General features: G+C 37.5%; 1 protein-coding gene across 2 annotated transcripts in view; it reads left to right on the top strand.

Annotated features, from left to right (window-relative positions):
• The window catches only part of ctnna2 (catenin (cadherin-associated protein), alpha 2), a 329,015-nt gene that overhangs the window by 7,745 nt on the left and 297,316 nt on the right, over nucleotides 1–23,954 (top strand). For both annotated transcript variants that reach the window (XM_038713371.1, XM_038713372.1), the window contains exon 2: nucleotides 19,339–19,445. In XM_038713371.1, the coding sequence (XP_038569299.1) occupies nucleotides 19,344–19,445 (102 nt within the window). In that variant the 5' untranslated portion in view covers nucleotides 19,339–19,343. The remainder of the gene's footprint in view (nucleotides 1–19,338; nucleotides 19,446–23,954) is intronic.

The following is a 23,954-nucleotide window of genomic DNA, read 5'->3' as shown; positions in this document are numbered from 1 at the left end:
GACCTTTGCTGTCAAAATAAATAAGACTAAAATAAGACATTAAATTCCATCCATAGTGTACATTAGAGTGATGATTAAGATTTCTGTTTTACCGATAGTAGCCTAAAGATACTGATAGAGATAATGTAAATTATGGACATGAAATAATGCAGTTTTGATTTTGACGTGACTTTTAAAAGTATAGTCTATACTGTAAAAGCAGATGGTGATCCATGGTCAGATTTCCACATATCAACCAGGATTACAAACTGGTAGAACAAATACTTTATGTGTGTGTCTAAGAACACGTAAATATCTAACCTGATAATCAGAGTGAACTGCCATTTTGTTTCCTTGCTGTATTCAGTCAGACATTGTGTTCACTATAGTTGTTTTGTCTATTTTGTTTTATTTTAACCAACTACTAATTCTGTGATAACTGATGCTAGGAGGTAACAGGTATGGTAATGCCATTCTCCTGAGTCTGGCATGGATAGATCGCACTTACAGAGCACTGATTGGCTTATTTTTTGGCTTGTTCCGTTTACCTGCTAAACAGCTTTCAGTGAGCACAACACCAAACCTATATGGAAAAAAAATTCTTGTAGGTCTATATTTTTATATCTGTTTCAGGGAAAACCTACGTAAGAAGATGAATGTTGTTTGTTTTTGTTTTTTTTTTGTCTTGAGTTGACAATGTCTTGTGTATCTCATGCCGTGACCAATGCTGAACAATGAAAAGCTTGATTATTGGCACCTCTGTTATAATTGTCCCCCTTCTGTCGTTGCAGCTGCGTACTGATCTTTGGGCTGTATTTTTTGGTGTATTGTCATTTCTGTTAAAAACAAAACAAAAGCTGGACACAGTTTTCGACAGGACATCATACCAGGATGACACTAACTTCTAAAAATCAGACATTTCACATTTTCAGTGATTTTAATCTCCCACCCCAAAAGGCACACAACACAGCAGTGGTAATTTTAGATTTCTGTGTTTTGGTTTGAAATACAGTATGGGCTACAAAACAGCAGATGGCTGTGCTAAATTTCTACAGTATAATAAATTTAAGATTAAATATAACAACTAGCAGTAGGCTAATAAAAGGGGTTTAAGTCACTTATAAATATAAGTATTCAAATTCATGCATGTAAAGCTTTTGCCAATATAGAAATAATTGAAGTTTCGTTTTTGAGTAGATCATTTTGTACATGCAGAAAATACTAAACTGTTTTAGAAGTGCAAGATTGTCTCTCACAAACTCTCACACACAAATCTCATGTCTGATGTGGGACCTGTATTAAACCTGCTTTAACCCGTTTATGCTAGTCTATTGTCATGGGTTAATTCCACAACATGACACACACATAATGGGAATAACCCAGGGGTCCCATAACAGTACCCAGTAATAAGATTCAATCTTTGGAATATAGTTCCTTGCACATTCTGTGTTTTACTAATAATTTTTCTTTATACAAAAAAAATAAAAAAATATATATACACACAAGCCTGATATGCCAAACTACCTTAGCACACACAGTACACAGTACTTACCAAAACCATGAAAAATCAGGTGGATACGTCACACTTTCACGGAGTTATATGGAAAAGGTTGTTTTCAATCACGGAAAGTAAATTCACACAAGCGGTCATTTGTTTTGAATGATGACTTATGTTTAGTGTTTTATATGCCATTGTCATGGTCACATGACAGATTAGTTACTTAGTACTTTAACACATCTTGAAGTTTTAAATTCAAACTGCAGGAGGGGGGAAGAGTCCATCAGGCTGCAGGCTAGACCACCAGGATACTCACAGCCAAATAATAGGGTTTTCACAGTGGACCAGGAAAACAGGCTTCAGTGGACCAAAAAAAGGGCAGCCAAGATCTAATCCAAATGCGCATTAACACATTAAAAAGGACACCCCTGTGTTTCATCTCTCCCGCACAGTAGGGACGAATGAAACAATGCGCACCTTTCGTTTAAAGTCAAATTAAACCCAAGTTGTTGCACATTTTTACAAGATAGCACCTGTTATTAACAGTACACACGTGAGTTGTTGATCACAACAACAAATTATTTCTGTCTGTAACGTTATCTTTTAAAATAACGTATATCTGAAAAATGTTTAAATTGTCCTGGCTCTCCCCTACAGAGCTGTTAGACTTTAAGTTTTGTAAAAGTGCTCCCTGCAGTCATTGTTTACACTTGAGATTCAATATGGCAGGCGAGTGAGATAAGTGGTGTGATTTCATACGGTTTCTTTTTTGGAGCACCTTATGAGGTGTTAACCTGCACTCCTCAATCATATCCAATTATCTGTGAGATTAAAAAGAGCAGAATTTATGGTTAAGGTTAATCACTGCCAATATCTACTATAAGGTTGCAATCCTGTAAACACTCTAGTGTGACAAAGAGTAATCCTTTAGGTGTTAAAGAAACCCATGTTCCCTGTTTCAAATCAAAGCTGAGCATTTTCCGATGCCTAAGGTAAGGTAACTTTATTATCCCCGAGGGGTAATTTGCGTTGACAGCAGGTTTGCAAAGCTAGGTCAGATGACATTGTCCTATTCAGACCAGTGCATTATCTTCCTATCAACATTAGTGTGAAATGGCTCTTAGAAAGTGCAAAAAATGTTGTATCAATAGTGTTTAACAAACTTTTAATTAAATTTAAATTAATATTAAATTGTTGTTTGAAAAAAAGAGTACTTTGAATGGTGAGAAAACAAAATCTGGCTTGCGAGGCAGGAGAATAACAGATTGATTAATGAGTAAAACGATTAGATGGGGTTATTTTCACAGTATGGATTGGCATCAGAGACCTTTCCTCATAAAACATTTAATTTTGAAGTATGTTAACTCCTGCATTGTTTACATGCCTGTTTACTTGCTAGCAGTCCATTGCGCTACTAGTAGTTTAAAAACCCTACAGGTTACCCTTAACACCCTGCCTTCCCTAATCTCTGAAAAATAAATAAGTGGAAGAGCATTTGATAAGATTCCTGCAAGCTTGTGAATCTTGTCATGCTTTAGTGAATAACAGAGTTGTTTTAAACCTGATCACTCTGGTCGTCTTCTCTACTTTGACCATTTTATGTTGACACAGATGCGTTGCTGTACAGCTGCGGTAAAAGAAGTACTTGCCTTTTAGTAGGGACGTTCAAATGATATTTGCTCTAACTGTGCATAGCCATGAATTTAAGAGTTCATCTTGGGAATTAGTTTGGAGGTACCCAGGTATACACTCCTCTTCTGCTTTGAGATTCTCATTTTTGGCATTCAGACTTAGTTTGAGTCTAAATCTTGTTTTGTATTCTCAGCAGCCTATAATACTCACAATGTTAATTTATATATAGACATTGTACGTTATGCATTGTTTGCTTTTTATATATATTATATATGCATCTATTTTGTTCATCTACTTGTCTGTACATTGTAGTTAAATGTTTATGCTTAGCTATCTTTGTTCAGCTTTGTGTCTGTCTATCTTCCTGAAAAACTTTGTAGGAACTGTGTATGTGCATTTAGAGCAATGAAAGACTGGCGTCATAAAATACGTGGCCAATAAAGCTCATTCTGATTCAGATTAAACATGGCATAAAGACATGAATAGAATATAAAAAACCCATATAAAAACAAATAATAAAAACACAAAGAACAATGGTTTGTGCAGTTTGTTAGGAATAGCAATTGGAACAGAAGTGGTAACTTCTTTTAGCAGGTTCAAAAGATGGCCTGGTAGCAAATAACAAGTTCCAGGTATGGTTGGAAATATGTCAGTATTACCATATTGGACTATTAAAAATGTTGAAGCCCTCATAGTCCATCCAATTATTATTTATATTTCCTAATAACGATGCTATAACCATTAAAGCTTTAGTAATAATTTACACACTTTGAGGCTACAGCACGACTACACGTTTTAATATCTTTTATATAGGACATTAAAATAATTATGCTTCTAGTCTTGTTTAAAGTCTTGTCCTCAGTTTGAAAAAGTTAAATATAGAGACATATAATGTAGGATGTAAGCTATATGGCGACGTGAATATGGCATCTAAATCTGAGTATGTGAAATAGATATCACTTTCCCCCGCTCATACTATTGGATACTAAAGACTGATATCAGTTGTCAGAGAAACATACAGCATTTTTCACTAGAGCATGACCAATATGAATATGGTTCACATGTATCAATTATGTCATCCGCAAGCGGTTATATTTCTTTTTGGAAAGAAAGAAAGAAAGAAAAGAAATATTTTTCTTTTGGAAGTCATTCACAAGTGAACTAATCTGTTGTTTAGGTATGGGGACGTGTTGTGTAAATACAGTGCTGTTAGCCGCTGACACTAAAGGTTTGGAGATCTAGAACAGTGTTTACATTTTCCCCTTCTGTTAATGTTCACAAGTAGTGAGGCCTGGCTTGCAGACACAAAGCCCGATTAACGTATGTCATACTCAACTCAGGTCTAGCATTTCCAGTAAGAAATGATCTGTATCTATAGGATGAAGGGGGATAGGACCAGGGTTTTAAAAGATTATGTAAAACACATGATCTGACAGACACTGGCTTGCAGGAACAGCAATATAATTCAAACTTGTCTGCTGTATCCCAATATAGGATTTTTATGGATGCATTCCAGCCAATCAGGGGCAGGTGTTTTCCGGTGTGTGTATTATGTTTTTTAAAGAAGGCTTTTGAATTCCTAAGAGAACACGACTGCTTTGAGAATTTTACAGGTTGTGCTCTACTTTGATCAGCCTATTTTGGCCGCCCTGAGAACATGGCTCTGGAGAGCAGCGATATGACAGGTTGAGCCTTGACTTCTGCTTTTAGAGACTCCCCCACTGCTCCATGTAAGTGTGTGTATGTGCTTAACTCCGCTGTGAATCTGGGTCAGTGCAGTGTTGGCATTTTAACTTTCCATAATGACAAATGACAGGGATTGTAGTCACAAAGTTAGTGTCATATGGTAAAGAAGCTCTGATGCCCATTTTATGCAGTGCAAGCAGAGTTTAAAAATTTTAATGTTTTTATCCGTGTATTTGCAAAACCCTAGGCCCAAGAATATACTGCGGAAAATAGTTCTGTCTCTCTGAAAACCCACAGTATGTATTATTTTAAAGACATTTTTACTCGCACATTGTAATGACACAAAGAATCAGCTTAATGTACACAAATTTCACTGGGAGTCCATCTCTCTCATGACATATTATGTGCAAAATCCTGTTCATCTTGTATCTATGAAAGAAAGGTAGCAATAAATTAAGAGCTTTTATTTTCCACGGGGGCATGTCCAGGGAGTGGTCTGGGATGGCACAGGCCACCCTTGACATCTGATTGACCACACCAATCAGAGGTGGGACTTCAAGGTGGAAAGTATATTTATAATTTATATTTAAGTGACACTCCCAGCCTTAAGGGTAAACTGTCGTTCTATGTAAAATCAGACTTTGAGCACCCCAATATAGCCAAAATGGTATTATCCTCACTCATAACACCGCTGCAAAGATTTGACTGTGAGACAGTCGAATCAGGCTCCGCATATCAACGCATCGAATCTTCGACTATTCGGGGTCACTCCTAAAGTAGACGTGAATGTGTACTTCATGCCACCCTTGCATGAATCATTGCAGTGTCAGTTAACAAGCTCTCACTCTGAAAGACTCTTATAATGCTACTTTTTTAAACATCTAGTCCATGTATTTGTAAGGAACTATGCTGAAGCTGCTTTCCTTAGCAACACAAGGTTTCATAGGCACCCCATTAAACCTTAAAACTGCTTTCTGTGAATCTTATGAACTAAGATGTGATTACAGAAAATTGTTTCAACGTTAACCTTGTGATTGTTACTTTATTTTCGTATGCGTCTGTTGAGTGAATTTGTTGAAGCTACATGTAAGCAATCATTCGGATTTTCAAAATACCAAACCCTGCTAGTTTTAGCACTTGTTTTGACCTTATTTCTCTGCTCCCTGAGTGCTTATCATGTATTAACCTCATTTGTTAATACATTCATGGTAGGAAAGTTAATCCATGTTAGCATGCACTCACAGAGAGAAGAGTCTTGATTTTGACTTTTTTTTCAAGATCATCAGACAAGAGATGTATGTTAAGAGATAGTGAACCAAAAGGAGCCACTTCAAATCATACTGTACATTAACTGAGCTTTGAATATAATCGATCTGCTTTATTAGCATATAGCCATATACTGTAGCGTTGTACTATGAGAGCATCCAAATGAAGAAAAACGGTAAAGAAAGGAGGCAAAAAACAACTTAACCTGAAGTTCAGCTCCTTCACCTAATGTGACTGCCTTTTTAACAACAGCAGAAGTCACGTAAGTTGAAAGATACAGTCCAGAGATTGAGGTGAGCTTTGCAATGTGAGTCTCAAATGCACAGTTCTTTAGACAATCTGCTGTTTAACTTAGATGTTTTTTGTCATTACAGTTTTTTTAAAACATTTTTTTTTTAAACCCTTAAGCTCAGTGGGGTTTTATTAGGTGAATGTGAGGAGTGAACAGCTGGCATGGGGGTAGCAGTCTTTTGCTATGGGGATGTGTTTCTACAGTAAGCAATTTCAGAATGGGCCAGCTGGGACTGGCCCCGTCTACTGCCAATGTCGATGAGGCAGAAGGGAATAAAGAATGTGAATAAGAATGACAGATCTGGGCCAGAGGCCTCTACTACGACACACAGTGGGTTAAGATGGATGAACAGTAGGAAATCTGGCAACCTGGCATTATTGATGAAACCACAACCCAGACATTAAAGCTCTCTCAGAAGAGCACAGACCTTTAGAGTAAAAAACATTTTCAGGCCTTCACTTCACCCTGGTGTCATTACATTTTTGTCCCCCAAAAGGAAACCTGGACAAGAACATTGAATCAAGCTTTTTGCATCAGTCAACTCATCAATCAATCAAACACAGTAGTTTGACAGGACTTGAGGGAATGATGCATGTCATTGTTCTGTTCTGACATTTTTGAGATTACATATGCTGTGCTGGTTTGAGGGGTGGGATGGAGAGGAGCGCTGTTCAAGTTAGGGCTGTGCGATATGATAATATCTAACGTTTGACGATAGAAAAACATCTATCGTTTACAATAATGCTCTATCGTTGCTTTGCACCGCAGTGAAGTTAGTTTGAAGTTGGACTTCAACATCAATCAAATGTCCATTGTAAACTAATATCCAACTCGAAACTAACTTCACCGTGGTCTTGGTTCTTCCACAGTTGCATTTGCATTAAAAATAATGGACGAGCCACACAACACTATCCAGCAGTGCCAACCATAATGCGTGTGTCAGTCAGGAAACACTAAATGACTTGCCCATGGACATGCTGCTGTTGTGATGTTAGCTGTTGTAGCAGTAGGGTTGTGAGTGTCGCTGTCTGAAGCTGCTGTGCTGCTCTGGATCATCTCGTCCTCGCATGTTAGCTTTGCAGCTGCAAGTAGCATCAGTTTGCTAATCCACAACCTACCTGACATTAGTTACATTACTTGCTCTGTCGTTGTTCACTCCATCATGGTATTTGTCATGGTGTTGGATTTCTCCTAAATCAAATACCCCACTGTTACAAGGCAGAGAAATATACCGAGTTACAGTTGGAAATGCCATATTTCATTGAATTTACTAGAAATGACCTATATCGGGATATGATTTCTTTGTCATATTTCACAGCCCTAGTTCATGTTTTAATTTACTTGCATAGTGGGACTAGAAAATGCTCACAAGTCAAGTTTATTTAAAGTGCATTTGTTGTACAATTGCTGCTGTGAATGTGGGGTAAAACATTTATAAAGAAAGTTTTCACATTCAGAGGCAAAAAGTACTGTTTGCAAAGAATTCTCTTCCTTAAGTTGATTACAAGTTGATCTAAAATGACAACTGTTGTAGCTATTTATCTTTATGTACATTAGTTGGTGAATATGCAAAGTTTTGGCTTTTGTCTGATAAATGCGCTCTATATGCTGTTTTTTCTGTTGAGAAAAACCAAGAAAGTAGTGAGTATTTTCCTAACAGTCTAGAAGATGATGTCAGTTTCAGGGAGCTTAATTAGCAGCCAGCTAGTTCAGTAGTAGAGTAGTTGAGAATAACTTGACAGCCCCTCTTTTTGAAGACAGATTCGGCAGCTTTCCTTTATGATATTAAAGGTTTCCTGGCAGAGCAGGGTAAACAAGGTGAGAGGAAGCAGGAGTGATGCAGAGGCTTTGGCCAGAGGAATATGCCACTGCTGAGAAAACAGCAGCACCGTGAAAAATATCAGAGTCCTGTTGTAATGCAATAAACAGAGTTCACTGCTGTATGACACTGTAACTTCTCAAACACCAGGGTTGAAATTATTCTTGACATATTATATAACCAAAACAATAATATAAAGCAGTTTGTCAAGATATTGACAATAAGTGCAAAGTCGTAGTAAGTGTGTTAGTTCTAATGAACTAAACTGGAAATCTTTGATTGTTTAAACTGACTCCTACTGCCTGCTCTAATTTAACAATTCAATGTCAGTCAGAATTCATCCAGATTCAGAAAGAAAATGTATTGTTTTATTATATGTTTCATTATATGTTTCATTTTTATTTTATTTTTTAGGCAAAAATGTTTCCAGCTTCTCAAATGTGAGGATTTTCTGCTTTTCTCAGTTTTATAAATTAATCGATGATGAAAATAACCTAATACAATACATGCTGATAATGATGCTTTATAATGGTGGTCTAGCATGTCGTTAAGAGTCTGATGGTAACATGGAGCAAGTAAAGGAGACATGACTACCACATTTAAACATAAATGACGCCATCTTTACAATAGAGTCTCAACTGAAAGACAGCTATCTGAAAGCAAAGTGTCCAAATCACAGTGCATAATGCTAATACATCACTGCCGGTGACAGTGAATGTTCTGGTGACTTGTGATGAAAATTGTAAATGAAATTGTAACTGTAATTATTCGGACTAACTTACAGTCTTCCGACCACTCAAAGCACTTTAAAATACATGTCACATTCCCCCCATTCACACACATTCATACTCTGATAGCAGTGGCTGCCATGTCATTCTAGGTGCCAGCTGCACATCATAAAGGAACTAATCATACACACACATTCATACACTAATAGCACAGGCTTCAGGAGCAATTTTGCCCAAGGATGCTTCAACATGCAGACTGGAGGATTGATTAGTGGACGACCGTTCTACATCCTGAGCCATAGCTGCCCCTGATGATCTCTGTAGGCCAATGCGCCTCATACCTGTATATTAGGGCTGGATGATTTCACCTAAAATCAAAATCACGATTAATTGAACATTTCACCTCGATTACGATTATTGAACGATTATTTTGTTTTTGAATGTTGGTTTTTGTTGTTTTTTTTGCCCTTATATTTCACTGACAAGGTTTGTACTGTAAATATGTTCAACTATTAAAGCTTGGGTTTCTTTACTCACAGATTTCACAAATCCATTAGGTCATCTAAATGTTAATTAATAAGGTAAGGTTGACGTACACATTACAGAGACATGGTTCCCCTATATTCGGTGCATCGCCGCTGCTGAATTATGAGCGCTGCTACTAAAATTTCACTCAATTATTAATGTTAATGCGAAACAAATGATTTTCACCCGCACACTATATGAATATGGTAAATCACGCTTTGCTAGCTTTCTTTCCTCATTCATCAAAGGACATCTACGTGACAGGTGCTGTTATAAAGGAGTTAGCTATTTTAACTGCAGTGCAATGTGTTTGTGTAGCGAGTGAGTGGACAAGCTAATGAGAGAGTAAGCGACAGACAGTGACGGTTTGTTGTCAGTCTGGCAGTAAATTTACAGTGTAACATTAGGTCACAGTGTGTCCGTTAATAAACTCTGTCTGTTGTTTCCACAACTGCTGGAAAGTGAAGGCGGTTAGCGCTAGCTAACATCTCCCTGTACAGACTCCGGTCTGTAAGCTGAGATGGACTGGAGGGGGCAGAGTCACGTTACTACACACGCGGTTTCAAGGGGGAAAGCACATGAACACACAAACAATATTAACAGGATTATATAACACAACATGGGGAAATTATGCTCCTACTGTTTATTGTAATTGTCAAAATCCGCAAAACAGGGTTTCTGGTGATGCAGAGGATGAGCAGGGATAAAAACAAACTTAAACCAAAGATGTATCTACATAGTGAGGGAGTATCTCACAAAGCTGGAACAAGAACAGCTCAGAGATCATCATCCATCAAAGAGACAGACCGCTGTTCAGAAATCTATGATTATCTGGGGAAAAAAAAATTTTTTTTCTCCAATGTATCGTCGCAGGACCTAAGACCATGTAAATAACGCACAATAGAAAAGACAAAATTGTTCTAAATGCATGTGTAACACAAATGCATCACACGCTGACACGCTTTGCTGTGGATTGTCATTGATATGAGATATCAACCTATGACTATTTCTTATGGATTACAGACTCTGAGGACTCATAAATGCTTGCGGAAAAACAGCATTGTATATGAATTAATATTTGCTGTATTCTGAACTTAAAAACATATTTAGGGCCTACAAACAGTAGTGTACTAGAGACCTGCACGGGACTGTTTTCTTGATTCACGCTCCCGCTGATCCTGCAAAAATTGTGACATGCAGAGTGAAAAAAGGACACAAATGTTTGGGCTATGCTTAACGCCCGTGTGACGGAAACCAGCGAGGCTGTGCAGTGAGTAAACCTCATTCCTGACACCTTAGGAGACGTACTGGCGACTGAAGTCAGTGGTCACGCCTCCTGTACCCGAGGCCGCCGGTTTGTGTCAGGCCCGTGAGGTACGTTCACATGAGCAGTTGCATGTGCTCTTTTTAATCTTCTTTTCAATTTCGTTTGTTGACTCCATCTTATCAGCGTGACAATCACCGCGCGATTTGTGTAGGGTCCCGCGGGATCCCAATGCAGCTCTCTACTGTGTACTGACACCCTCCCACAGAAACACACACCGGAGAGCCTCTCACGGTAAAGCCACTGGCACAGGTACCCACACAGGAACTCTCTCAAAGGGGCTTTTAGTGACTGTGAAAGCTCCACCTGTCTTTCCAGCGATGAAACAGGAGTCTGACAGTAGCCTGTCATGGCTGGTTAGCTCTGACTACCAGCTCTCCATCACAGTCCGTGCTACTGAACAGTGGTCAGCCAGTCTTCCCTGTGTCCCCTGTTCCTCTGCGTCACACGCTACGTAACCACTCCTCCTACCAGTCATTGCTCCGTCACTCCTCTCTCCTGCTACTGAAGCACAGGCAAACTGCAACGTTTCAAGTTACAGCACACCAAAAACAGTTTTCTTTCCCAACCTGAGGTCAAACAGGATTCTGCCTTAAATGCAATGTCAATGTCATTCTGACTTTTCAGTACTGAAATACGGGTAATCTAAACCGCAGAGTTTTCTGAGGAGGGGTACAATCCCTCTCTCTCAGATCTGTTTTGTTCAACCAACATGTTTTTGGTGAAGAGCTTGAGTCACATTTCAGTTGGTGTAATTTGTGAGATGTCCCGCCATCTGCTGTGTGTGTGTGTGTGTGTGTGTGTGTGTGTGTGTGTGTGTGTGTGTGTGTGTTTGTACATCTGTCACTGACGCGTGAGTAGATCAAAAAATGGAAAGAATAGAAAATGATTTATTCACTGTGAGAGAAAAATAATATGCAAATACAGATAAAGCGAGTTCATAAAGCAACTGTATGGGTAATTTAACTAGAAAATCACCTTATTAATGTTATTAGATCTTCCATTTGTTTTTATGTGTGTGTGTTTTTATAAAGAAGTTCTGTGTGTTCTTGCATGTGGGCTACATGTTCTATACTGTGTGTTCTCAAACCTGTACCTGCTTTTGAAATGTACAGATAAAGCAAGCATTGTTTACTGTCATGTTCTTCCCTTTATATTCTGAATAAATGTAATGATTCCATCTCCTTCTGCCCCAGGACAAGCTTTTGGGGAAGGATGGTGATGTTTCAGAAGGTTTAGAATAACACAATGCACATGGAGGAAAATGGGCCATCTGCTAGAGTTGTTAGGATTTATTCTAGAAAATAACGCACTGCACAAGCATTTGCATAAACATCCCGCTCCTCTCGGCTAGACATTGATATATCAACAAAAACTGAAGTAGTTTTGAAATAAAGTGAGGAAAAAGAAAACCTGCACAACGTTGTAGAGCATTTCGAACACTTTTTTAGCAGCTATTTTTTTAATTACTTTATTTAGATTAATAGTGTGATTTTATTATGTACAACGAAGTATGTGTTTGATTGCAGTGAAGTGTTAGTCCTTCACTGAATTGTTGTCACCACTTCTCTTATCTCGTTATCTTTGAAGACTTAAATCTTTACCGCAGACTTGAGTTTGAAAGGATAGGTAACAGTTCCACAGTGGTGCACCCTGCATCAAGCAAGCCTCCCAGTCCAACAAAAGCTCTTTCTGTCTGTTTGCAGTCATGGCTTCTGTACATTACCAAGCTAATGATACACTGTCAGTGTTTGTAATGGATGCATTACAACCTAAATGCAGTGAAGGCTCACTTTACACTCTATTGTGACAAAGTACATCATTGCATTATCTTGAGAGGTGTTACTAATATTCTGCCTCTGAATCAAATCTAACACCACTGCTACTTGCTACTGTAAAGTTTCATGACCACTACACCAAAAAATAGAACTTAAATGAACATTTCACAGGTGTCGATACTGCTAGTTTGACCAAGTGCTGCTGTTTCACCGATTCGTTTCAGTGCTAGAAAGCAGCGTTATTCCTGCTCAATTGATCACGAGCCTGCATCTACTCTTCCCGCTGAATTTGGTAAGGAGTACTCACCAAATTGAAGCTCTGTTGTTAATTAGGTTTTCTTGTTTTGTGCGTTGGTTTAAGTAATACTTCAGTTGTCTCTGTTCATTAATAATTTCCCCCTACTCGAGGTATAAAATAAAGTATATGTACTATTTACTGGCACGGTAAAGAGTACTCCTCAAAAGACCAACTATAATATGCATATACATACAAACAGATTGATTAAGGCCGTGAGATTGTTGCTCATGTGAGTTCTTGCTTGGAAACACTTTCTAATGGAATAACCACACAGATGGGCAGCCCAGATGCTCAGTGGTTAGCACTGCAGGCTCTTGTGGAGTGTCTATATCACTCCCTTATTCAAGTGAGTTTACTCAAGTTGGCGTGACATTTTGGTCCAAATGAATTGACTACCTACCTACCTTCCTGTGTGCACTAATTGCGCATGAAAATGTGTATTGGGGGAGTGGCTTTAGAAGGAGGCCTGAAGGGAGGGGGTGGGATTTCTTTCAGTTACATACTTTAAAAATCTAGCTGTCTCTTGCTGGTTATATTTGTGAGTATGTGTGTCTGTTAGCTCAGCAACAAACTGTTTAGTCCGGCATGTTTACCTTCAATTTGTCCAATGATGGGAAGTAGCATGCAAACAATAACTGAAGACTGATTATATTTTAGATGCGTAATACAAAATACAAAATTAGCTGAAACAATAAACTAACAAACTATACAGCCTTATATGTGGCATTACAGAGAAACATACAGTCCTCTCAGTGTATTAGCTCTCTGGCTTCATATACAGCTTTTCTTAAATTAGCAACTGCGTTGCTGTTGCTCCCTCTAACCTAGTACTGGTGTTGAATTTTGCACAACTGCGATACAGTATGTAAGCAAGTCACTGCCAGAGTTGAGAAGGGTAAGCATTTAACACACTTTTAAAACCACAATATCACACAACTATGCACACACTTCTTGTTGCTGTGATATCTTTCAGTGACTTTGATTCTGTTTCCTCAAAATGCTCTCTTCATCTAATTTTAGCCAAATACCCATTACAGAATTTGAACTGTGAAGAGAAAGTGAGTGAGAACTGAGAGGATGAGGGTTGTGTACACAGAGGCTGAGAGCACCAGGACAACCATTTAACATCTTGTCAAGACATATGTTTTATTATCAGGATGCAGGGGGTAGCAACAATGTAGGAGTGGTAACAATGGCATCTGTAGCAAGCTGACCACATGCAGCCATTTCCAATAAGTCAGCTCATCTGTCACCTAACGATAGTGTTTGTTTTTTATTGCCCATTAAACCATATTATTGCCTTAGGTCCTGTTTGTGTCAGCTCTTCTCTGAAATAATGCTGATGACATGGCGGAGAGACAACTGCTAACGGATGTAAAGTAATTACCTTAGTCGACCAGGTGTTCACTTAGCTGGTGTTTGTGTTTATGGGGCTGGGGTGTCTAGTTTTTTGGATTCTTACCTCAAATGTCAAACATCTGGTTTTATGAGCTAGAGCTTAAAAATGCTTTACATGGGATCTACACGTTTTTATAAACGAGATAAGAGAAACAATGGTTTAAGGTGAAATTTAAACATGTGATTTATTTATTTTACCTAATCAGTTGTAGAACAATAAATAACTTTGCACCTCTATAATGAGAGACAGGTGCGTCGGAGGAGGACAGGAGAGTCAAAGGTAGCAAAGAAAAACTCCCGCACACTGTCTAACTTGCAAAATATATATATTGACACAACGTTTCGGTACTAGACCTTCATCAGGCAAATGGTGCTACATAGTGGGAAGCCAGCATTTGTAGGAGGTGACTTATTTGTCTACACCAATCACCTACTTCCTCATAAAATAAGGCAGCCATTACAAAACATTCATTCATATTTCCATGAGATGAATGTAGATTTCGGTATACTGAATGCACATCAAAACAATATCATAAAATGCACTCATAAGTAGACATACTCGTAAATCTTACTGGTGCCTTATATATCACTAGACAAATAACTCGGAGGAATTAGCAAATACACATAACGCTAGATAAATAGAGGACAAAACCTAATGCATACGACATATGACCCAAAAAACAATAGGTCCACAAAACAAGAATCTTATTCTTCAATAATGTAATTGTAAACTAATAATGAAATTTTTAATTATTTCCTTGTTACTTAGTTGTTTTGGAACTGATTGGAACAAAAACAATTAGCCGTTTGTCATAAAATGTTGGTAAAAGGTAAATAATTCCAAGTACATATTCCAAAAAGCCCAAGATGACGTCTTTGAATGTTTTGTTTTGTCCGCCCAATAGTCCAAAACCCAAAGATATTCAGTTTATTATCATAGAATACTAAGGAAACCAGATAATATGCATTTCAGAAAATGTATCATCCATCCAATAAATTCTTTCACTTAATCTGGAAAACAAAAGAACCAAAACCTTAAAACATAAATTTAAAAAAACATAAATTAATTTTATTTGGTTCATTTGATTACCCACTTTGAGATAAAAATAGGAAAACAGTCATTTTTCTTTTTTGATGCCTACAGCAAATAAAAAACTAAGTTTTGACCTCTCAATTAAGTTTTTCCAGATTCAAATAATAAATGAACAAATGATACACAGATCAACCTGGAACTGGAGAATCTAGGTATTCTTTCTTAAAAAATGACTTCGTTCTAACTTTGTGAGGCACTCCCTCATGTAGAAACATCTTTGACAGAATTTTATTTTACTTCCCTGTTCATCCTTTTCGTCATCAGAAACCCTGTGTTTGTTTGTTTGAAGATTTGGTTGTATGTGACTACATTACATATGAAATGTAAATAACAATGAACTTGTGTAAAGCGACAAAACCTTTCACTTTTGACTGTTATGCGGGTGTGAAGAGCATTTGGAGTACAGAGATCTCCAGCAACAATAAACTACATCACATGAGCCACCAGAACATTCACTGTGCACTGTGCACGCTTTGCTTTCAGTCTGCTTTCTTCCAGTCATGCCTCTATTGTAGTAATGACAGCATTTTATATTTGAATGAGATAGTCATGCCTCCTTTACTTACTCCATATGTTATGTTCAGACTCAGACTTCAGACTTTATCGAAATACTAGACCAGGAAAATAGAAGGCATCATTATCAACAGGTATTTTATTTGATTGCTTTACTATCGATTAATCTGTCCATTATTATTTTGATTAATCAATTGTTTCATCTATAAAAACACCAGAAACTGTGTACCATGAATCACTTTCCATTTTTAAATCCCGCCTGAAAACACATCTTTTTTAAACTGGCATATTCCACATGATCACTCTTTCTCAATCTTTGTTTCCAGTTGTTTTGTACCCTGATTTTATGCACTGTAATTATAGTTAATTATATTATCAATTATTGCTGTACTATTTTATTATGTTTTGTGAGGTAAACTTGAGTGTTCAGAAAGGCGCCTATAAATAAAATGTATTATTATGAATGTAGGCATGAAAATGTACATCACACATTTTCACGAGTCCTAGGTGATGTTATCAAATTATTATTTTGTTCGACCAACAGTTTTGTTGCTAAAATAGTTTATTTTCAATTTATTTTCTGACTGATTGATTAATCGGCTAATTGTTGCAGCTTTACATGAATTTTGCTAGGCCTGTGTTTTTTGTGGTAAAGGAATATTGCAGTATACAATCTAGGATGAATTTCTCCAAACTCAGTATTAGATTTTGACGCGTGACGTTAACATCTAAAACTGAAGACCCCAGTGACCAAGCCAACTGCACTAATAATAAGCAGCGCAGACAGGTGGAGACAAGGCCTCTGACAGTTCATTAAGATGTCCTTTTATACTACAGTGAATGCCCGCAAGCTTTCAACGATTGATGGGTGAAATCTTGTCAGGTACAGATTCATTATCGGTACCATTACACCTTAGTGGCATTTTGATTAATGTCAAATCAAATGATACACCATACGCACCTAAGATCATCATGCAAAAAGTCAAGCAGGAGAGTCTTATCATCAACCCAATTCAAGTGCTCCGACAAAGTAGGACGATAAGTACAGACTAGTTCCTGGAAAGAGGGTGCTTTTAGACACAACTATAAAAAAACCTCCTGCTATGGTTGAGTGGTACAGTACCAGGGTTACCTTTCTGGCATGAGCTGCTGCCCCCTTGTGTGAACTCACTGCTAAGTACAAATCTAAAATCTCCCGGGAAAAGAAACAGAAGGGCTTTTTTAAGACCACAAGGAGCATTTCTGCTCAGAACCAGTGATCCAGAAGCTGGGTTTCAGTCTGACTGTCATGGATATTGGAGAAAAAAACAAAACATCTAAGAAGTCTTGTGAACATTTATTCCCCGCATTAAAGATTCAGATAGTAACAAAATAACAAATGTGCAATTGTACTTTAGTTCCTTTGTCTGCCTGCACCTTTAATTTTCCACCTTGGATTCTATTTTTTGCTTAGGCCTTATACCATGTAGTGTCTAAATAGTATAATTTTCTGAAGCTGATCTAAATTAAATGAAATGCTTTCTTGTCATTTGCATTGGTTTGTCAAAAATGACTGACGTGTGGTGGTCTTACAGGAAGTAAATGAGAAGTAATCGTGAAGCCTTCTGTTGTTTACACGCACTGCTTTCGTATGTAAGACGCCTAGCTGCAAAAAGCAATGGCAACATGATGAGCGCATCTCAACAAAGCAGGCCACAGCGGTGACTGATACGACAGATATTCTGCTGAGTCAGAGCTCTGTTAGTGTGTCTGTATTGATTGAGCACTTTCCATACAGAGCCACACCATCCTACGGTCTGTTGGCAACAGCAAAGAAAACAGATGGCTGCGACCAGTATTAACACAAACAGAAATCCCCTGTTGTCTTTGCCACATGTGGTGCCTGCGGTTTTGGTGTTGTAGCTGCACTACACATCTATATTAAATTAGTCATGATTATTCAGTGCCTGATTTTCAGAGAAATATTATTAGCCATAACACTTGCCTTGAAAAATCAATTAACAAAGAGAATGTTGTATTTAGATATAGTTTACCATGTCTATAAATATAATATATTATATAATATAATATAAACATTTCACTCTATATTAAATTCACTGGGGCAGTATATATCTCACTGAAGTATTCATACATGATTCAGTAGTGCACACATATACACACTAGTATTCTGAATACAGTGTGTACATTAAACGATTTAAAGACTGCAAACACAGTTTATGTCAAATACTAATTTAATGGTTAGATTCTTACCTCATCGCAATGTTATCCCATGCATCCTCATGGAAAACTCTCACGGTGCATTGACTTGTAGAATGTGGGACTTGTAGTACTTGGATGATTAGCATTAAGGTAGGCTGTAATCCTTACTCCCACACTGTGCTTGTAAATTGTTTATCGGGTTTGCACATCTATTTACACATCTATTCATCTATTTTTAGGGGCAAATGCCAGTGAATTGTACTTGCACTGTAGAACCCTGCAGTACAATGCAATGTTTCTAGCTGAATTACTTTAAATAATCAGAATTCTACTCCGGCTCCCTCAAAAAAAAATGTGGAAAAATCTATGCCAAACACTGAATGAAAGCTTGCTATACAAATGAAGAAAAACAATACAATCCTCCCTAACTTTACCGTTACTCAATAAGTTCCAGCTTTGGAGAGACATGATGTAATGGTGGAGTTAATTAAGAAAGTTAATTACCGAAATGTAAGGTTAGAGAGGTCGCCAGCCATTAATTTGTGGTTTGCTGGAATTGTTGACTGTGCTTTGTTTTATTTGATGTGTAGAGCTGAGATTCGCTGACTGTCGACAGTTACCGGACATCTGCAAAAACCTTGTTTTGGAGCCTGTAGTTTTTGAGATGTCTGTGAGGATTGAGTATTGGCACAAACCTCATGATGAAATATGATGTCTGTACTTGATTCTGATTGGTTAAAGGTGGTAAGGCATAATCCATGACAGGTTATTGTGTAAAAAAAAAAAAAAAAAAAAGTATGCCATGTGGACTAATTACCTACTGACATAGAAGCCTTGTTTGAGTGCACTATTTTCTTAGCCACAGAGTTTATTGTGTTTATACTGTTTGGGACAACACAGTTTAACTATAAAAGTTGTGTTGAGACTTTGTCAACCATGGAATAAACACTATTTTATGACAAACAAATGTCTAAATCCTCCTTATCTTGGGCCTTAGGCATGCTGGAACTGGTGTCTGAAATTTGTTATCAGTGATTAGTGATCTGAAGGCTGTTAGCAGGTTTGTAGGAAATAACTTTCAACATAGTCTCCATAAAGGTGCCAGTGCTTCATGCCATCTTCACCCAGGAAGTGTGTACCATATAAGAACTGATTTTTGGCATAAGAAAGACCAGAAGTATTACTGAGTGTGTATAAATTGAAATGTGGTTGAACACCTCTGAAACTGCTACAGCTGTTATATGTTTTAATGAGCCAAAAGGCTGTTCTCAACATTCTTTTAACCATTGATCTGCTTTTGTTCCTAACAGAAACCATGACGACCGCCACCTCCCCCATCCTGTTGAAATGGGACCCCAAGAGTCTTGAAATCCGCACCCTGACTGTGGAGAGGCTTCTGGAGCCTCTGGTCACACAGGTAGTTCAAATAAGTCTGTGTTGCAAATGTAACAAAATAGTGCCAAACCATTGACACTTAAAAGATAACTGGAGCTTACTGTCCCTCTTAAATGTTGAAATCCTTTAACATATATTATAACACTAGACAAGAACTAAATCCAAGTTTATATTTCGTGATACTGTTTTTGTTTACTGTCAGTAACATTTTTAAGTTTGTAAGGGGTAGTGATGGCGCAGTGGATAAGAATCATGCCTATGGAATGAGTTGAATGAACTCCTAGTTGTTCCAGAGGCATGCAACCTCTGTCAGATATACAGAAGCATTTGTAAGTCACTTTGGAGAAAAGCGTCAGCTGAATAAATGTAATGTTAAATCTCATGGTGTCAGTGGTGATGGGCTAATAAACACAAGAGACTTGTTAAAGCTCAGCATGAGAGCAACATTTCTAAATTTCTTTCTATTTTCACTATTGCTGTATCACTTGTTACAAAGATGTTAAACTTTATTGGGTTACTGCCAAGGACTTTGGCTCATCGCCACTGACTTTGTTTGGCTTCCAAGCTGAACAGACGGCTGAACATGACTTTGGTCACCCTGGCTTGCTGTGACAGTCTGTGACTAGGGGTGGTTATTATTTCGAGTTTCTAGATTCTGATTCAGATTCTGAATTTGTTTATGGAGTCCAGCCTGAATCTTTCTGAATCCTGGTTCAGATTAAAGTCATATTATTTGACAAAAAAAAAAACACATTATGTTGTTAGCAAAATCCACCTGACTATGACAGAATTCTTACCTGCCTCACAAGTTTTGGAGGGGCTTAGTAAGTAGTATGCATGTCTTCCAAAGCACAACTTGGACTTTTAGATTGAGTCATACCTTTTTCGTAGTGTTTTAGAAGCACCTGCATTATTGTTGCAGTGTATTGCAGTTGATAGTACATCAACTGCAATACACTGCATCAATAATTAATTATAATGCCTAACTTTGTCAAAAATCCAATACGGTATCTTGTTTACAGAGATGAATTACCTTACCTCAAGCAATGTTAAGTCTTTGCAAGTCCATTTAAATGCTGCGCTGAAATGAAGAGAAACCAACCCAAACCAACTACCTGAAATGTATTGTTGGAAAAAACCCATTCAGCCAATCTAAAAATATTTGGTCTTCTTTGAGAAATAGATTAAACTGCTCCAAAACTGACCATACTCCCTTTAACATTTCTGACGCGTGTTTGCATAGCAATAGAATAATAGAACACACCGCTTTCCCTAGTTCTGTTCAAAAAATCCCACTACAAAATCAAGCAGACTCACAGTAGTCACAAAATGAACACATACTCCAGGTGAGACTCCTACCTATTATTCCTTGGCAACTAGGCTATCCCCTTTCTTCAGAATGGCTTAATAAATCTGCTTCAATACAGGTGATGGCTGACCCACTGACACACGTGCAGTCAGAAACTAGCCTGTTTAATCTTTGGTCCCCAAGAGAATGTTCAAGTATTGATTGTAGAGTTGTTGCGAGCAATACACAGCTCTTTTATCTCCTTTTGTGAATTTTTATGTTTGCTTACTTTTGGAAACCGGGGGATTACAATAGTGTCTTGGTTTCTTTCTTTCTTACACACGAAACCCTCATATACCCACTTGTTTTAAAAGTATTGTATTTGACTCAGTGAAGTCATTGTTTTGTTAGTGACAGGGACAGGTCTTAAATATTTACTGAGTAAGTCTTAATGCATTCTTTACCAAATTAAATTTAAGCACCAATAGAATAGGATAATAGTTTTGAAGTATATCAAATAGTGCTTCATAAAATTTGTCTTTATTACTTTTTTATGGTTTTTCTCAATCGCTTTGGCTCATTTATTGAATGAGATTTTTTTTTTCAAAACAATAAGTTTGTTTACAACAGATTTAAATGTCTCATTCATTTAAGCAAATTGCATGTGTTTATCTACAGTTATCTACAATAACCACTTGAACATGACTTGCATTCTTTCATTGAGTGACCCATCACATGCAAAATGATCCATTCAATTATATAAACCTGTCAGATATACATGTGCATTCCATAAATATCTGTGTACATATAAATCTGCATATCCTTTCCTGTGTACTACAGTATTGTACAGCGGTGGTTCTCAAAGTTTTTTACATGAAGGACCCCTAAATTTACACAATTTAACCATTTGATAAGATTTTGTCCCCGGATTGCCCATCTGATGGGATTTTTGCTTTTAGATGTTTTATTAAGCAGTCAGAGTAAAAAAAGTAGAACAAAACAGAGATTTGTATATAAGAAACATTTCCAGGGTTGACTGCAGGGTAAAAAAAAACTTTAAACATTTTGACCAGTAGCCTACAGTAGAGTTGTGATGTCCCGTGAAACAGACATTACATTTAGAGAATGTTAGGACTGTTTCAAAAAATGAGCCAAAGCAATTGAGAAAAACTGCAAACTACTCCATGGTAATGAATGGATAGCACTGAGACACTTCAATAAACAACAAAATACAAAAATGTGTTGTGCAGTTACACATGAAATGGGATTTTCTGATGTTTTCAAAATAAGAAATTAAAGTGCTGAACTCAACAATAAAAATTCCAGCAGTGCAAACATAAGGAGGAATTGATCTTAATTCCATGAAATAAAATGTCTTTGCACGCTATTGTTCCTTAGTGGCCCATGCCTCTGTTTTAATAGATAATATTTGCTGGCATCAGTAATAAATCATCCACTTTGGCGTTGGGTAGGATAATAGGTATTTTGAGTCATTTCTGTTAAAGCCCAAGTTAAAGTCATTTTTGATGTTGTCAAGTCACGTTTAAATGGTAACATTTGTCAGCCTGACCCAGGTTTAGGCTTCTCATTGAATTTGCTGTGTTTTTTCTTTTTTTGGTGACACTGACAAGTGCTCTCCATTACACAGGCTTGGGGGATAAAATCTCTTCAGTGTTATGATGTTCTTATCAACGTCAAATGAGCCAAAATAATCATAGAAACGGCTGTGAAGCTTTCTAATAGGATCTGTGTGGGCATGCGTCACTTGCTGAATCCAGTAAGACAGCACAGTACGTGGCAGCATGTGGCGCCGCACATTTTTCAACTGCTCTGATCAGACATGTGACGTGCTTAAGTGCAAATCTGTGTCGTCCTTGAGACTGTAATTGCACTAGACTTGCTTGCTGGATTTTTAAAAAATTTCTACTGAAACAACTAATTTTGTTCAAGTTAAGTTCATGGCAAATCACCAAAATGCCAGTCAGGCTAGAAAAAACACTAGAGCATAATATGGCTGAATACAAGCAGACGTTGAGAACGGGTTTCACTCCTGAGTCATTTTATAGGATTTCTAAGCTTGAGTTATTGCCAGCCATCAAACATCACCATTCGTCTCCTTATCCCTGCAAATATAACTTTATGGGTTTGTGGCTTAGTTGCTTTAAGTGGATTACTATGAACCACCATTACTGTTTCCTTTGGAAGAAAAAAAAACATATCAAATCCAACCGGTTTCCAGACAGACTTCCATTGTGTGTAGTCTGTCAGCCACATCCTGTGTTTTTTTTCATGAGTTGTCATCAAAGTGACAAGTAGGCAATTTAATGTCAGCAGGACGAAAGGCTGATGATCTTCCTCTCTTAACACATAGTGATCATTATTAATCCCTTTTGATGCCTGACTGCCCTTACAGCAAATGATGTGTCTGACTAGCAAACATTTTTTATTAAAAAAAAGATGTCTTCCCCTTGACATCTTAATTTCTTTCTTTGCTGTTTTTGCAGCAGTTATCCCTAGATTCATTCAGACAGCTTCATTCTGAGTGAATTTCCCTGCACAATGCTTATTGATTTAGCCAAAAGATAAATAATTCAGATGCAGGTCTTTTGTCAGACAGGTTTAGAAATGATAAGCATCTCATCCTTTTAGTGTTATGATTTAAGGGAGTTTTACTACTATTTGCCTTACACTGTAACTTTATTTACTCCCACCATCTAACTGTTACCTTTCAGATGTGGTGGATTTTTCTAATTAATTAGTAATGATTCATCATCTATTATACTGCACAATAATAGTAAAATGCGGCAACAATGATATTGTGTCAACATGCATCCTCTGCACATCAATGGGAATAAACACAATGGCCGACTATGGCAGTTCATCTTTTCTGCAATTGAATTGGAAGTGTGAAGCATTTTCGGATATGAGTGAGACACTGTGATGGTTTTTTCTGTCAATTTGGATGATTCAGTGTTTTTGGATGGAATAAAAGGTTGTCTCAGGAGGATAGACAAACAGGCTTACCCTGACATTGCTTGATATAGCAGGCTCATTTATCATCACCAAGCTTCTCTCACCCCTGCTAGAGTACTGGGCAAGTCTATAGCTAATATTACAGAGGGGCTTACTTTATCACTGCGTATGAAGGCAGCATGCCCCTGATATAGTAAACATTTATATACTGCAGGCAATATTTTTTGAAAGAATTATAGGAAAATAGCCTTGAGAGGCAGGTGGAAAAAA

The sequence above is a fragment of the Micropterus salmoides genome, unplaced genomic scaffold (genome assembly GCF_014851395.1).
Source record: "Micropterus salmoides isolate LMB-PRFRI ecotype aquatic unplaced genomic scaffold, ASM1485139v1 Ms_hic_scaffold_12, whole genome shotgun sequence".
In the NCBI taxonomy this organism is placed as follows: Eukaryota; Metazoa; Chordata; class Actinopteri; order Centrarchiformes; family Centrarchidae; genus Micropterus; species Micropterus salmoides.
This window is presented reverse-complemented; position numbering and strand designations above follow the sequence as displayed.